This window comes from Halichoeres trimaculatus, unplaced genomic scaffold, assembly GCF_033239565.1.
Source record: "Halichoeres trimaculatus isolate MK-OKI-2021-1 unplaced genomic scaffold, fHalTri1.1 fHalTri1_scaffold_17, whole genome shotgun sequence".
Classification (NCBI taxonomy): Eukaryota; Metazoa; Chordata; class Actinopteri; order Labriformes; family Labridae; genus Halichoeres; species Halichoeres trimaculatus.
Genome location: NW_027437195.1, coordinates 29,896,509 through 29,913,740, shown reverse-complemented (window position 1 = coordinate 29,913,740; position 17,232 = coordinate 29,896,509). Strand labels below are relative to the sequence as shown.

At 41.8% G+C, this 17,232-nt stretch overlaps 1 protein-coding gene across 1 annotated transcript; it reads left to right on the top strand.

Annotated features, from left to right (window-relative positions):
• The first annotated feature begins 7,527 nt into the window (after positions 1–7,527).
• On the top strand, positions 7,528–13,394 carry wdr89 (WD repeat domain 89). Its single transcript, XM_074691289.1, has 2 exons — positions 7,528–7,918; positions 8,834–13,394. The coding sequence occupies exon 2, from the start codon at positions 8,861–8,863 to the stop codon at positions 10,025–10,027; it is 1,167 nt and encodes a 388-aa protein (XP_074547390.1). The 5' UTR covers positions 7,528–7,918; positions 8,834–8,860; the 3' UTR covers positions 10,028–13,394.
• Positions 13,395–17,232: the final 3,838 nt, after the last annotated feature.

Here is a 17,232-nt window from a genome sequence, read left to right as displayed (position 1 = left end):
AGACAAGACAAGACAAACACGGCTACAAAAAATTTAATCTAGGAGTGAAAACTCAGCGTCTCATCTTCCTCGATTCAGTCTGGAAATGTTCAGAGTTTTCAGAGCTCGAGTTTTCTTTACATGAACTTTTAAACAGCGCTAAGTAAAACTTTTGACTTTCTTTTCATGACTTTTATCTCTTTTTATCCCTGATCTCAGCTCCTTTCTTCATAAAACATGTTCGTAAATCAGCGCTGCCTCCTCTTCTCAACTCCTCACTTTTTGTCTGTCCTCTCCTCTCGTCTCCTCTCCTCGCCTCCTCTCATCTCATCTCCTCTTGTCTCCTCTCATCTCTTCTTCTCCTCTCCTCTCCTCTCCTCTCCTCTCATCTCCTCTCGTCTCCTCACCTCTTGTCTCCTCTCATCTCCTCTTCTCCTCTCGTCTCCTCTAGTCTCCTCGTCTCGTCTCCTCTTGTCTCCTCTTGTCTTGTCTCCTCTTGTCTCCTCTCGTCTCCTCTCGTCTCGTCTCCTCTTGTCTCCTGTCCTCTCGTCTCGTCTCGTCTCATCTCGTCTCGTCTCGTCTCGTCTCGTCTCGTCTCCTCTTGTCTCGTCTTCTCTTGTCTCCTTTCCTCTCGTCTCGTCTCGTCTCGTCTCGTCTCGTCTTGTCTCGTCTCGTCTTGTCTCGTCTCGTCTCGTCTCCTCTCGTCTCGTCTCCTCTCGTCTCGTCTCCTCTCGTCTCGTCTCCTCTCGTCTCGTCTCCTCTTGTCTCCTCTCATCTCCTCTTGTCTTGTTCCTCCTGTCCTCGTTTCCTGTCCTCTCGTTTCCTGTCCTCTCGTCTCCTCTCGTCTCCTCTTGTCTCCTCTTTTCTCGTCTCGTCTCCCCTCCTCCCCTCTCCTCAACTCCTCACTTTTTGTCTGTCCTCCTCTCCTCTAGTCTCATTGTCTCCTCTCCTCCTCTCTTCTTCTCCTCAACTCGTCACTTTGTGTCTCTCCTCTCCTCTCCTCTCCTCTCCTCTCCTCTCCTCTCCTCTCCTCTCCTTCCTCTTCCTCTTCCTCTTCCTCTCCTCTCCTCTCCTCTCCTCTCCTCTCCTCTCCTCTCCTCTCCTCTCCTCTCCTCTCCTCTCCTCTCCTCTCCTCTCCTCTTCCTCTTCCTCTCCTCTCCTCTCCTCTCCTCTCCTCTCCTCTCCTCTCCTCTCCTCTCCTCTTCCTCTCCCCGTCTCCATCACACATTCCTGCAGCGGTTGCGGGTGAAGTGCCTTGCTCAGCGCTGCCCTCTGCTGGTGACCTTTCACCTTTTTTGGACCAACAAAGTTTAAGACGAGTGTTTTCTGGAGGAGGCTCAGCAGGACGCAGAGTGACGCTGACTTGTATTTTTTTTATGCGGTACTGTTCTCATTTGAATGCACTGTTCCCAGAATGCACTGCACCCAGACGAGAAGAAACTATCAAAACCACTGAACCACTGGTGATGGATCCTCGTCTCCTCTCCTCTCCGCGGCTCCTCTCACTTCCTGTGGCCTTGCGTCTGCACGAGCGTGTTTCTCTGCGTTGTTGTGATGTTTTTTGTCGTGGTCTGGACGTGGTTTCCTCTCTCTGCCACTGAAACAGGAAGTTTGTCCCTCGTGGATTCAGAAACGGTGTTTGATGAAAAGATGAAACCAAACGTCCTGGATCTGATGACAACCCTTTTATTTGAACTTCATGTGTGTGTGTGTGTGTGTATGTGTGTATGTGTGTGTGTGTATTACACTGAAAGGAGAGTTTAGATGGAGATAGGAGCTCAGATTTTTAAAGATTGATGTTTTATTACACTGAACTCCTCTCAGTCTCACTTTTTAGGTAGAATTTGCGTATTTGATCACACGCCCTTTTCTTTTAGACTTTTAATTTTGGGCTTTTTGATTTCTTTACCCAGGGGCAGCACAGAGGAGAGATATGTTTTAAAGAAAACCCCAGAGTTTTATTTTTATCACTTCTTTTTCTGAGTAACCCAAATGTTTTAGTAGCACCTTCGACCCCAGACGTCTTCCTCCCTCACTGAAGGATCAGGGACTTAATGAAACGTGTTATATCCAGTTTGAACCACGTGGAGGTATTTTCTGTAAAAACTGGATCTCAGAGGCTTTTATACTTAATGATCTTTATCTTTGACCAAATGTAAAGTGCAGTTTGTAGCTCGCTCAGCTGCTCCACGTCCCCTCAGTGCCTTCGTCGATCTTCAGGAAAGGACCTGAAGCTCCACGTGAAACCTGTGGTCTGCATTTTGTCCCCTTTGTTTGTTTGTTTGTTGCCTTTTGCACTTTGTTTTGTTGTTTCCTCGCAGAGAGGCGGACTGGAAAGTTGGTTATTTTTGTTTTAAGCTTCTAGCTCCAAACACTGCTGCTTGCTCATTACTGCCTTCACACACGCTCGCAGCATGTGGTCACTGTTTAATTTCCACCTTCCATCGCTCGCTCCAGATTCGCTCGCTGCTTGCATGAGAAAATGAGTAGATGAGTCAGAGTCGAGCATCGGTTCGTGTCTGTGTGTGGTTAAAGTTCCTGTTGGATTAGTTTCAATCTTCATTTCACTCAGCTTCACTTTGAAAATCTGTCGTTCAGGATTTAAACCCTCATGTTCAGAAACGACAGTCAGACCCGTTTGGGTCGTTCAGTCGTCCCCTGATGGGAGCCTCAGACCACGTTCGATGCAGTTTCTCAGTATTTTTGTGTCTTCATGCAGATTGTTTTTGTCTGATTTGATTCAAAATGAGGATTTTTTTCTGTAAGATTGTGTGAAATTAACTGAAATAAAAGTTAAGATGAAATGTTTCAGGTTTTTTTCCAAATATCTGCTGATGTAAAGAAAAAAACAACTTAAAGATTAGAAAAGTAAAAAATAGAGCTAATATATTGAAATATAATATTTCATCTTTCATAAAGAGGGAATTGATTATTAAAAACATTAATGCTAAATAAAACCATGTGTTAACATTTTGTGGAAAAAAATATGCACCACCTCTTGTATTAAGATTTCATATTTTCTTGAGAGTTTTGCAGATTTTTCTGAACTTTAAATTTTTTTTAAATTAATTTTAAATTTTTTTTTGAATTTTTTACAAATTTAGAAAAAAATTATGATTTCTTAAAAATTTTGCCAATTTTTGACATTTTTGCAAATTTCAAAATTGTTTGAATTTCTGCAATTTTTTTTTAAATAAATTAGATTCCATATTTTTGAAAAATTAAGCATTTTTTTTTGTTTGTATTTTTTTTAATTTAGAAAAAAAAATAAGACTTTTTTTTATTTGCATGTTTTTACATTTTTTTCCATGAAAAGTGCAAATTTTAAAAATTTAACAACTTTGAAAAAAATGTCAATTTATGAAATTTACAGTACAGTTTCTTTTTTTTTTAATTGCATTTTTTTTAAATAAAAAAACAAGGCATTACATGTTTAATTTTGTACACACAAAAAAATGTTTAATTTTTATATTTATTTTTTTAATTTTAGAAACTTTTTTTCGTCCCTATTGTGAAGATAAAGTAGATTTTGTGGCTCCTGAATGACTTTTTACCAGGTTGTATCGAATGTACTTGAGACAGACTAATATTTCCGGGCCGATGCTGATTATCAGTAGTCAAGGAAGCTGATCATCGATATCTGGGGTCGATATTCATTTGCTGTGAAAGTTGAAATATTGGCGTCAAAATTTGGGATAATACAAACTTCAACACTTAACTTTGTTTAAACCTTTTAGCATATGTTTATTTAACACCTCCCAGACTCAGCAGCTGTCTTATAAAGTTAAATGAAACCTTTAAAAAAATAGCTCCCTAAAGTTTTCTACAATAAGTCAAGTTTTCCTAAAAATGTCTCTGTGTGCCACCAATCAGATGGTGCTATGGGTGGGACGATGCTAGAGACAGAGCAGCAACTGCAGTCAGAGAGGTGCAGCTGCATTGGAGCCAAGAAAACAGAGTCTGAAATTTAATTTCTTATCGACCGCAGGATTAAAAAAAAGGCCAAAGCCAATCTGCTTCAAAATGATAAATATGGGTGTGTCAATAATCGGCCTGGCTGATAATTGGTCTATCCCCTCTACTTTATTTGCTGTAGGGAACTTCACAGTCACAGCAGCAATACAAGGAAGTATATATTTTACACTTTTAGGGAACATTGGGCCTAGCACTGGTTAGCATCAACATGCTACAGGCTGCTAACAGCTGAAATCTTGTATGGGGACAATGCAACCATGGTTACACACAGGATCTCCAGACACACGCAGTAAAAACACCACTGCAAATGCATCCAGCGGCCGACAAATGAAGCATAAAAAGTAACGACAGACTCCAAGTAACTAAAAAAACAACAAGCTGCCACTCAAGCAGCGCTTAGCAATGAAAATGAGGGTGTTATGCTCTTTTTGGTCTTCAATCTGTCCCTCTGGAGACCCCGTAGTATTTTAACGTGATTTACAGCTCAAAAATCTTTCCTTCTCACGTTGATGCTTTCTCTTTAAGGTCCCTTCTCTCTGATTGGTCAGCCATGTGGAGACCTTGGTGTTTGAGGCCCTCACTCCTGAATAACCTGTCAGTTTTACCTTATAAAGTTCTCTGTAGCATCTTGGGAGAAAGCGGCTCTCCAGTCGGGGTTTGAACCCTCAAACAGCCGTGCTAACCAGCAGATGTGGTTTGTCCTGAATCCAGACGTGGAGAGAATGATCTGGGTAGCTCTCCACGCTGGTTTGAGTTTCCTTTGAGGCCGATGGGAGAACTGACAGACCTCTGGACCATCTGTGACCAAATTGCAGCTGCAGCCAACCAGACGATTATCTCAGACGTCCACAGAAACACTGTGGAAAAACTCAGAGCGTCTTTTTTGGGCCAAACACAACCTGGTGAGCGTCCTCTCACGTGTGACGTTCTTTGTGGTTAATCGTGTTTGAATGAGACCGTGAGAGGTTTTTAAAGTCGTGGTCGTCTCTGTGTTTTCAGTCCGGCCCCTGCAGAGCGGCTCTTCGTGCAGATGCTGATGTGGTGTCACAGAATAAACGGTTTTCCACGTCACTCTGCCAGACACGCTGCAGCTGCAGGCCTTGACATGAAACACATTTCTCTTTGTGCTTTCCTCCTCCTCCTCCTTCTCCTCTTCTCCTCTTCTTCTTCTTCTTCTTCTTCTTCTTGCTTTTTTAGCTTATGTGGCGAGCCAGCAGGAGGGAACACACGTGGGACAGCGGTCAAGCTTCTGTCAATGTTTTATGACCATGAGTCACAACCACCTGCTGCTGAGGTCAAGGCAAACTTTTGTCCACCTGTTTGAGTTTTCAAACTTTAAGGATTAAAACACTCCTGCAATAACTGAATGTAAAATGTAAAAATCTACATCTTACTGGTCCGGTGTCATTTTTACATCAGAATGAACAACACAAAAAAGACTAAAATCTTCAAAATAAGAAGTAAAACACTCGTTTAAAGGTGCAGACTGTCTTTCTTAGCTTCAGATTGAGATGTGCTGCTCCTTTTTTTTCAGATTTCAGTAAAACCTTTTTTCGTGTCAGGATGTTCTCCTGCTCCAGCTGACAGGAACCACGGTCACTTTGTTTAATTTGTTTCTGTCACTGAGCTCTGCCACCTCAGATTTGGGTCAAATGAAAAGCTTCAATCCCAACAGTTTTTAATCCTCCAACAACTGAAAGCTGCTGCTGCCCCCTGCTGGAGGTCTGAGGACTCACAGTTTAAATGTTCTCATAGATTTTGATCCGTTACTCGTTCATTTATTTACTCTCCTGCTGACCTCTGAGAGCCACTCCACACCTCACACTGAAAAAAATGGAATCTGATCAGGTGTTTTTGTCTTATTTTCAGTAGAAAATGTCTTTTCAGATGTAATATAAGCCACATTCACCTGAGCAATTCAGAAAAACGTCTTATTTCAAGTTATTTAAAGACAAAATGAGGCCTGAATTGCTTGTTTAAGGCCCCTGTAACTCATCCACCTTCACGCCTGCTGCGTTGTTCATCACAGTTTCTCAGTTTGACTCGGGTAATGAAGACTCCACCTGGATTCTCCTCTAGTGCTTCAACTTGGACCTAACACCTTAAAAAGACACCATCCTCGTAGAAATGTTGTGTTTGGGGCATGAAGCTCAGTGTGTCTGGTAGATTTAAATCCAAACCAATCCAACTTTATTTGTCAAACATTTTAAAAACACACCCTGTTGATTACAATAAAAAAATAAAAATAAAATAAAATAAAATACATAGCATTTAATATGAGACAAATAACACTACATGTAAAATACAAAAGCAATGAAAAAAATAAATGTGAAAAAAATGAAAAGGCACAAAAAGAATAAATATGTAAATAAATAAATAAATGAATTAATTAGAAAAATTAATTAATTAATTAATTAGAAAAATAAATAAATAAATTGGAAAAATTAATTAATTAATTAATTAATTAGAAAAATAAATAAATAGATAAATTGGAAAAATAAATAAATTAATTAATTAATTTGAAAAATAAATAAATAAATAAATGGTTGAAGATTTGTAAAAAAAAAACCAAAAAAAAAACTTTATTAAGCTTTATTTAATTTTGAGTCTGGGACCTTGAGTCTGCACACTACACATTCATTTATCATCTTTTTGTTTGTAGACAATTCTATTTCTCCTAAACCTCACCACAGGTGCCCCAGTATATATTTCCCCTGCCTTTATTTATTGTTTTTATTGTCTGGTTGATTTTATTGGACTGTTTTCGCATCACTGCTGGATTTATTAGTTGGATTATCTTTATGGTGCAGTGTGTGGGTGAGGGTTTGATGGTACGTGACACCCACTGAAACAAATTTCAATCCACAGCCTCGACATGGCAACAAAGTTGAATCTTGAAACGAGTATGAAGTATATCAATCGATAAACTACTGACATAACCCTGTTCTTGCAGCTCAGAGCAGGATATTGGAGAATATAAACCCTGAAAGCACTTTGACCTAAGACAGTATCTGACCCTTGGACCAAAGGTTCGAGCCAGTGACTATAGGAGTCAGCAAAGAGCTGAAACAAGACAACAAATCATTTAGTACGGCTTTAAAAAGAAAGAGAGGCAACATTCTGTTGTTACGTAAAGAGGACAAACCTAATTTTTATATAAACACGGTGAAATGTGTGAATCTTAAACCAGAGTTTGTTATGAGCAGGTTCCTGAGGTCAGATATAAAGTGGGATTCTCAGGTCTAACAGTTTATGAGCTAAAACCATCAAATAGGAGACAAACTGCCACATGAGGGCGCTGTGAGTTTTCACTCATGGTGGATCTTTCTGTAGAGTGTAGCTAGGCTACTTTAGCATCTCCGGTTTGGCTTTTAATATCAAAATTTAGACTTGTTTGAAGAAACATCCTATTAATAAACGTTAAACTACGATAAAATCACAGACATTCGCTGGAGTAATGAGTTATAAAATGAAGCTTGAACATCTCCGAAATGAGCCGAACGGTTTAACTTTGAAACTACCTACAGTACGGGAGACGATGGAGGCCAAAAAAAAAGGCGACACCGATGTATTAGAGAAACAAGCTACTAGAAATATTAAAGTTAAATTAACTACGTCTCCGTTCTGACAATAAATCGATTTTTAAATCAACTTAACCTTTGAATAAACCGGAACAGTTTTTTTCGAGCCACAGCGGAACGTTCGAATGAAGCAACGTTCCTACTCGGCTGTAAATATTGTGACACAGAGCACTCTACATTCTCCATGCTTGTGTTCTGTTTTAAAAATCTACTCTACAAGTAGCATAGGACGTGAAATTAGCTTCTTTTTTTCGTGATAGTCACATTTTCAGTCAGATGATGACGTCATTAAAGTGTTCGGGGATGTTTTGTCCTGAACGGTCACAGATTTTTCCAGAATAACGGCGGATTTTTCCTTCATGTGTGGACATTTCTGACACTGGGTGAGTTAAAAATAGTATCAAACAATTTTATACACATTCAACATTTGTAACCGTGACTTACATTTTTATTATTATTATTATTTTAAATTTCATTAATTTATTTTTAAAATTAATTTGGCGCCAGTTTGTCTTTTTATATCTGAGATGAAGACATTTTTCTGGACCTGTCAGGTGAATATGGCTCCAGTGATACAGTCCAGTAATGCAATATTTACAAAAATAAGACATTAACACTTCCTTTTATTTCATTTTTCTTTGCAGTTTATAAGTTACTGGTTGCTTGTTAATATATATTTTTTTTATATAAATATAATTTCTCTTTATTGTAGAAAAACGAAAAGATAAATGCACTAAAATAAAATCCTAAAATGATAATCATTTAAAAGTAGACACATTTACAAAGTCACATCATTTACAAGTCAAAACAGAGCAGTCACAGGTTAACAATGTGCGACTTAGGATGTGTGATCATATTTTAAAATACTTTGTGGAGAGTTTGGCGCAGCAGATCTTGGACTCTTGGACTAAACTGATCATAGGCCTGGTTTGATGAGAGTCAGAGGGAATATCGGGATTTAACATCCTAATAAGAGCTTTGTATGCAAACAGATTCATGTGCAAATCATGAGGGGACCATCTATTACAGGAACAGGATGAAATGATAAGTGTTGTAGAGATCACCAGAAAAAAATCTAAGAATTAGAAACTGCATCGACTGATTTTGAGGCTGTAGCTGAAATATGTCTGAACAAAATCTAGCACAGATTAAAAAGTTGCCGAAACCAGAATCACTGTTAAAATTTACAAAGTTTGAGTTATGACTCTAAAAGTATCTCTAAGCACCCCTCGCTGTGTAAAACATTTTACTTCCTCTCAGCTGCAGCTTTAAGTGTGTTTTTATTTTTCCATGTCCAGGTTTGGTTTAACCCCCGCTGAGCTGTCATGGAGGGTTTGGAGGAGAAGCTCAAAGGTCTCTCCATCGCTCGGAGGTCACAGCCAGAGGAGCACACCTACCTCCTGGACGTGGCGCTGCAGCCCGCCGGCCTGCTCGCCGTCTCCTGCTCCAACCGCACCGTCCACCTCCACGACAAAGACACCCTGAGGCTGCTGGGAGAGTACCAGGGCCACAGCAGACCCCTCTGTGGGGTGGTTTTCTCCCATCACTCCTCTGACGTCCTGTACTCTGGCTCTGCTGATGGGACGGTCAGGGGGTGGGACGTCCGCCGCCCGGGGACGGCGGCGGTCCAGGTGTTTCAGAGTGACCCGGCTCACAGTTTCTGCAGCGTTGACCTGAGCTGCAGCGACGGGCTGCTGTGCGCCGGCACCGAGCAGGTGAACGACGAGGACAGCTTCCTGGTCTTCTGGGACGTCAGGAAACCCGGTTCTGGGCTCCTGGGGGTTTATTCTGAGTCGCACAGTGATGACATCACACAGGTTTGCTTCCATCCTCGGGACAAAGACCGCCTGGCGTCGGGCTCCACGGATGGCCTGGTGAATGTTTTCGACCTGAGCCGGGGGGCAGAGGAGGAGGCGCTGCTGGCCACCTGTAACAGCGACTCCTCCGCCGGCTCCGTGTGCTGGTCTGGACCGGACTACACCCAGCTGCTGTGTCTGAGCCACGACGAGGGCCTGCACCTCTGGGACCTGGGTCAGCTGGACACAGAGGAGCCGCTCACCATCTTCAGCTCCCCTGACGCCCGCGGCCTGGCTCTGCTCGCCAGGGGAGGAGGCGTGGATTACCTGGTGGGAGGGCGGTGGCTGGAGGAGGCGCAGAAGCTGCTGGTGGTCGGAGGAGAGAACAGCGGGGACCTCCACCTGATGGAGTGTGACGACGGGGGGCTGCGTCTGCTCAGGAGCCTGAAGGGCGGCCATGCCTCCACCGTGCGCTGCTTCCTGTGGGACGCAGCGGGGGAGGCTCTGGTTACAGGGGGGGAGGATGCTCAGCTCCTGCTGTGGAAACCAGGAGGAGAGGAGCTCACGTCGGGGAAGAAGGAGTCAATGAAGAGCCAATCAGCTCTGAAAGTCAAATCCAGGCCGCACAAAAAACACGGCTACCAGAGAGAGAGGAAGGCAGCGAGAGGTGACGGTGAAGAAACGTCCAAACACTGAAACATGAACACAGACTCCTCCAGGACTCTGAGATCCTCTGGGTTTCCTGACTTTGTCCTTTCTCTCCATTTTTCATGATGCTCTCAGTTCTGCCAAAACTTTCTTGCAGCATGTTTTATCACTTCATGTTTGACGCTATGATGCTCAGAGACTTTCAGTTGGAACATAAATCCCATAAAACCTGATCCACATCCACAAGAATCATTAATATTAAACATGTTTACATTTTTTTGATAAAATAGACCAACTGTCTCAACACACTTCAGGTTGTTTTGACGATTAGTTGGTTACAAGAATCCCTGAATCAGGTCAGGTCCTGATCACTGAAGGATGCAGATCAGACCCTAAATCTGCCATAAAATGCTCTTTTTAGGCTTGAGCTTTTTACTTCAGTAAAAGTGTGAAAATACTGGTTTCAAAACTACTTAAAGTATAAAAGTAAAGTAATACAAGGGGAAAAATACCACTGAGGACAAAAGCTTTGGGCGCGCTACAGGAGCTTAAAGTGCACACTATAAAGTTTTGTTTTCGTTAAAATGTTAATGTTGAAAAATTTGGAGCAGCTGTTGTCGACCTTTACTCAACACAAAGGTTAGATTAATTTAAACTGATCAGGGTTTGCCAAAATGTTTGATTATTTTATTTAGACACTATCACAGCACCCACAGTGTTCCCCCTGTGATTATTTTAGGGAGCGCTCTGCCACCTACTGGCAGCACCAGCGCCCCATCCATCCATTTTCTACCGCTTATCCGGGGTCGGGTCGCGGGGGCAGCAGCCTAAGCAGGGAAGCCTAGACTTCCCTCTCCCTAGCCACTTCGTCCAGCTCTTCTGGGGGGATCCCAGGCCAGCCGAGAGATGTAGTCTCTCCAGCGTGTCCTGGGTCTGCCCCGGGGTCTACTCCCGGTGGGACGTGCCCTGAACACCTCACCAGGGAGGCGTCCGGGAGGCATCCTCATCAGATGTCCGAGCCACCTCATCTGGCTCCTCTCTACGCAGAGGAGCAGCGGCTCTACTCCGAGCTCCTCCCGGATAGCCGAGCTTCTCACCCTATCTCTAAGGGAGAGCCCGGCCACCCTACAGAGGAAGCTCATTTCGGCCGCTTGTACCCGCGATCTTGTTCTTTGGGTCACTACCCAAAGCTCATGACCATAGGTGAGGGTGGGAACGAAGATCGACCGGTAAACAGAGAGCTTTGCCTTCCGGCTCAGCTCCCTCTTCACCACGACAGACCTGTGCAGAGTCTGCATTACTGCAGACGCTGCACCGATCCGCCTGCCGATCTCTCGCTCCATCCTTCCCTCACTCGTGAACAAGACCCCGAGATACTTAAACTCCTCCACTTGGGGCAGGATCTCATCCCCGACCCGGAGAGGGCACTCCACCCTCATGGACTTCACACTCGGCTGCGAACCGCTCCAGAGAGAGTTGAAGGTCCCGGCTTGATGAAGCCAACAGGACCACATCATCTGCAAAAAGCAGTGATCCAATCCTGAGGTCACCAAACCGGACCCCCTCGACACCCTGGCTGCGCCTAGAAATTCAGTCCATAAAAGTTATGAACAGAATCGGTGACAACCCGCGCCCCATGTAAGGCAAGTTAATTCATTTTCCACTTAGAGCCAGACCAAAGCGTGAGTAATTTTAGTTTTCTGTGGATGATTTTCTGAATAATTATTATCTTTTTTTCCATAACAGCCTTACATAACAGTACTTACAAGGTGCTGTTTCCTGTTATGTGCTGGCAGAGCGCGGCACTGGGTCTTCTTCATGCTCAATGAATGAATCTTTTCTTTTTCCAAGCTGAAATGAAAGTGGAGTAACGAGACTATTTTTAAAACGCAGGGAGTAAAAAGTGCAGATATTTGTCTGAAAATGTAAAGAGTAGAAGTAAAAAGTTGGCTAAAAATAACTACTCCAGTAAAGTATAAATACGTAAAATTCCTACTTAGTTACTTGTCACCTCTGGCCAGCACCGACCCATACTTATTGCTCCCTTTGAAAACACGACATCAAGTCTTTTTCTTTTCTTTTAAAGTTCTTTTTATTGAAAAAAAAAATCAATAATGCAATGGCATTTTTTTTTCTCCAACACTTGTCATCCGAAAAAAAAAACCCCAGCAATGAAGTTACAAATGGAAAGGAAGACACACAGTCACCCTCTCATTTACCCTCAACATCAAAAAAGTAGAAGGGGGTAAAACGTTGAAAAATAAGATAAGTAAGTTGATAAATAAAAATTAAAAAAAGGTTTTAAAACGGTCAAAGAGATGCATTTGAGAATAGTGACTACACTAGGGGGGATTAAACTCTTCAGTCAAACTTTTTAAACTTTGAAAGCTCACAGTGAGAAAGCTAACATGAGTGCAGTAGCATCCACACCTGGTATTAAAACCTGATCCTGTTATCTGGGTTTGATCCTGGCTATAGTTGGATCTTAATGTGCAGCTTTAGGAGGAGAAGCCCGTGAACAGGGTTGACAAAGGGATGTAAGGTAACGAGGTGACAGGGAGGAGATCACAGCTTCCTGCGGGTGCAAAGTGGAAACGTGGGATCCATGTTTCACTCTGTGTTTCAGTTCCAGGTTGTTCATCATGTCTCAGTGAGATGTGAGAGTGAAATAAAATCATGTGTAGTAGGTACGCTTAAAGCTGCTAGTGTGCAGACTAAGTCCCTTTAATTTTAGGATCAGCTGTTGATGAGTTTTTATCTGACACATGTAAACAGAGGAAACACTGGGAAACATTTTTTCTACGTAAGGATTAATTTCTTCGACATTCTGAAGGAGTATTTCTCTGATATTTCCCTTGTGAAATAAAGTTTTATTTATCTGTTTTGAGTTTTTTTCCAGTTTAAAATCTGGTGAACAGTTTTTGGTGCACCACATCCTGAAAAGACACAGGAGCCGTCCTGGCACAGCAGGATCTCTCTGAGAGCAGCTATCGCTCTCAAATGGCAAAGAGTGGAATTGCATGATTGGCAGTGAGTGTTTCTGTGATTCTGCACTGATTGAATCTGATTCATATTGTTGTGGAAAGTCTGTTAATACTTAATGTCGACTGATTTAGATTTATTGTATCAAATTTAAAAACTTTTAAAATGAGAGAAAACAGTAAAAACACTGGGTCCTTTGGTTATTACATGCAGGTGTCCTGAGAATTCACTATAGGGGGAAATTTTCTTCAGAGGACAAAACACTTTGAAAAACCTTTGCAGGAAAAATCAGGTACAAGTTGAAGTATCTCAAACTTCCCCAAAACAAAACACACTCATTAAACTTCATGTATTAAAAATGAATGGACCTGGGTCACCAGGATAAATGATATCATTTTGAACTGATATGTCAGAAAAATGCAGACGATAGTTTTGTCCCTCACTGTCAGCTTACGGCATGACTTAAGGTGTCTTTACTGTCTGGTTAATAGAAATATTAATGGGGTATTGCTTATTGTGTTTATTAAGATTTATTTGTTTATTATTATTTTATTTTGTTTTTTTTATTCTATTATTGTTTATGTATATATATACTTTTTCATATGTATATATAATTTTGCAATCTTGTATTACGCTACTCTGCTCTTTATGTCGTTATGAATCTGAGGATCCCCTCGAAAACAAGATAACTTATCTCAAGGGGTTATTCCTCGCAATAAAGAAGTGTTAAATAAGTGTAAATGCAGCTCAACATTAACATCCTCCTGTGCCGTATTTCAGATAAGACACTGGTCCTATCTCATCTTAACCTGCTACAAGTGGAAAACTTGGTAGCATTTAGCAAGTTAGAAGTTAAAGAGGCAACAACAAACTTTCCCTAACTCCTGCTAGATGGACCGACACAGAAAGAGGGGATGGAGCAGGACAAATAACAACACCAACAACAAGTAGTGAGATGGATATTCAAACTTAACGTATTAAATTATATCGTATCTCTGGTTGAAGTTTCTCAAAAGACATCTGATATAATGAGAAATTTTGGAGTGATGCTACATAAATAAAAACTACTCTCCATGAATGGAATAAATAAGGACTTAACTCACTTAAAGTTACAGTTTAAAAAAAAGCTGAAGGGCACATGTTGGCCACCCTTCACCCCCCCTGTTAGAACGCCCATGGCCGTGCTTTAGCATTAGCTCTACGCATGGCAGACCTATATGTTATAGTTATGTAACTCTTTCTAATCCCCGGGTTTGCAGAGATATCCTCTCCTCCTCCACGCTGCGTTTTCTCGGAGCTGGAGCCAGCACACAGACATTAAATTCACGGAGAAGCTGGCTCAGATCGACCGTCACGGTGCGGGTTAAAGTGTTGGAGCGAAGGGCTGGGCCTCGGACAGGTTTAGCCTCATTCCAGCACGCTGTGTGGTGGAGACTCCGCACACACACACACACACACTCTCTCACACACACACTCTCTCACACACACAGTAACACACGAACACACACATACGATCTCTTTCCTTGTCCCTTCTCCTCCACCTAACCAACGGATTCAGAGCCTCATTTCCCTCTTCTGTGATTGACAGTCACAGCCGTCCAATCACATCACAGGATGTTCCTGCCGCCAGCCAATCAGCGTCCTACGTAGATCTTAACACGTCAAGCACGCTGCGGTGCGTCTGTGTTATGTGTGCCATGGTCTCAGCCCAGCAGTGTTGACAATAGGGTGAAAAGAAACAGCCCCGAATCATAAACGAGCTAAGGAAATATCCTAAATCCAGGGGTCTGGGGAAGACAAGCTATTGAATCAGTAACAGGAATGTAATTGCGTTAACTTAATCGTTTTATACAGCCGTATTTTGTTATTAATGGGAGTTTGAGGATTATTCCGTTGGAAGGAAAAGGTACTCGTGGGTTTGGCTGTTTCAGGCCAAATTTTCCTGCTGTTCCGCCGCTGCTCTGGAAGGCTGTTTGCACCGAGCTGGAGGTAGCCTAACAGTTAGCCCGGTATATTTCCAAACATAGGATAACTCTTCGCCGCCGTCTCCGTTGCGAAGCGCAAAGGATCAAGGTAAAGTACTACAATTGGAGGCTCTAACAGCCACTCGGTCGGGCTCGGCTCGGGACTCGGGACGGTGTGTGAATCCCAACCCAGTCCGTCTGTCAGTCTTTGAGCGCTAGCTTACGGTAGCAGCATTAGCACTGCCCGTGTATTTACATCTGGGACGATGGGTGATCGCCCAAGCCCGCCCAGGTAACGTTATTTTATACGTTAAATCAGATTTGATCCACTCACTGCTTTTATAATCAGCTTCTGGTGTTTGATTTTGAATGAAAGCTCGCTGGTGGCGGCTAACGAGCTAAAGCTATATGTTCAACTTGAGCTAACCCGCGATAGCATTAGCACTGACGTTAGCCAGCGACTTAAAATACACTTTTCTGGTTAAAAACTTCACACTATTGGGAAAAATCTGGATTGTGTGCATGTTTGTATCATTTAAATGTTTTATGTATTCAGAAGAAACCTCTAACTTTCTGTGCTTTTGGAAAAAAATCACATCCTTTGTAATCGCTGTCGATGCTAGCTGGCTAACGTTAGTGAGGTTATCGCGCTGTCAAGTTTTGAATGTTCTGCTGCTGCCAGGCCCAACATGGACCAGCTAACGCCAGCTCTCCTCTACCAACTTGATTTTTGACCTTATGCAGTTGATGGTTGCTGCAGCTGATAACAGCCTACATGTACTGCTTAATTGCACTGTCAATGAATATAATCTTTATCATGTTGTTTGGCCTAGATGGTGGTTAATGAGTGACCTGTCCAAGGTAGAGCTGATGGCAGGAAAGCTTATCTGCTGTTACAGTAAATGCAGATGTTGTTAAAGGGTCCTAAAAATCTGGTCTAAGACGAGGTCAGCTTTTTTTTGTCCAGAAAAGACATTTATCAAATTTGTGGTGCCAATCTGATACGAAGTAATCAACTCTTACTCTTATTTTTTTATTATTATTTTTAAACTGAATGTGCTGCTGGTCTTTCATGTGTCTTGCTGTACGTATTTGCAGAGTGGTACAAGTCAGATTGAGAGATAGCATCATCAATAACATTTAATAGGTGGGAACAGTAAATCAGCTCTGGTATCAATAGGCCTGTCACAATAACAAATTTTGCTAGACGATAATGTTCCAAAATATTATTGCCGATAAATGATATTATAGTCAATATTATTTAGTTTTTTCCCCATTTTTTCATGATGTAATTATGATAAATTGGATAATAAAGTGAGTACACCATATCAAAAGCAAGCAAATTTAATTTCTTAAGAGTATTTAACTGTAATTAAAAGGTCAGGATCTTTTAAATAAAATAAATTAAACAAAAAATATAATACATTTAACAAACAAGAAAGAGAAAAAAAATACAATGAAAATGAAATGGACTCTCTTTTAGAAAAAAAATACATGTTAATGAAAATAATTAATACTAATCAAAAACAATAAAACATAGACCCTGTCTCTAAAGAAAAAACGAAACTCCCAAAATAAAAACCAACAATAAAAACTTTAGCCTAAATAAAAGGGAGTTTATACAGTTCCTGAATTGTTTGTAACATGTCCTTTTTCCCAGTCAGTCCGTACTGTCTGTCAAACATTTTTAACATTTCTGGCTTTAACTGTATTGGAGGGCTGCATTTCTTTGGCAATGTATCTGTCTTTGAGCGCCACCATTTGGCGCTTTTATTTCTATTGTCTTTGCAGACCAAAAGCCTCAGTAAGAGCGGATTGTCAAAGAACAAGGCTCCGCTGCACCTCCCCTTCTCCTTCTTCTTCTTCATCGCCACTATTTTCAAACAAATGCGACATATCAGCTGGTTGGTGTTCATGAGCTCACACTTTGTTCATTCTGATAAAAAACTAAATATTCCCACACTGGGACTGTGGCAGGCGGCTTAAGAACAGTATCTTTGGTGCCATCACTCATATTAACGTGTGTTTCCTCCTTACCCCTCAGGACGCTCGCTTCAGCTCTCTCCGTGTGTACGTGCGAGCAGCCCTTCTTCACCCCAAAGATCGCATTTTTGACAGATGCTCACTCCGCTATAAATCCGCTAAATCCGCTTTAGAACCTATGCACCCCGATGTTAGGAAAGATAGACGTAGTGAGCCATCTTCTCATTCAGCCTCTTTGGTCGAAAGAGAGGAAGAAAACAAACATGCATGCACGTGTCAGTTTATTGAGGCTGGCAAACTTACTGAGGATGTTTGTATTTATCG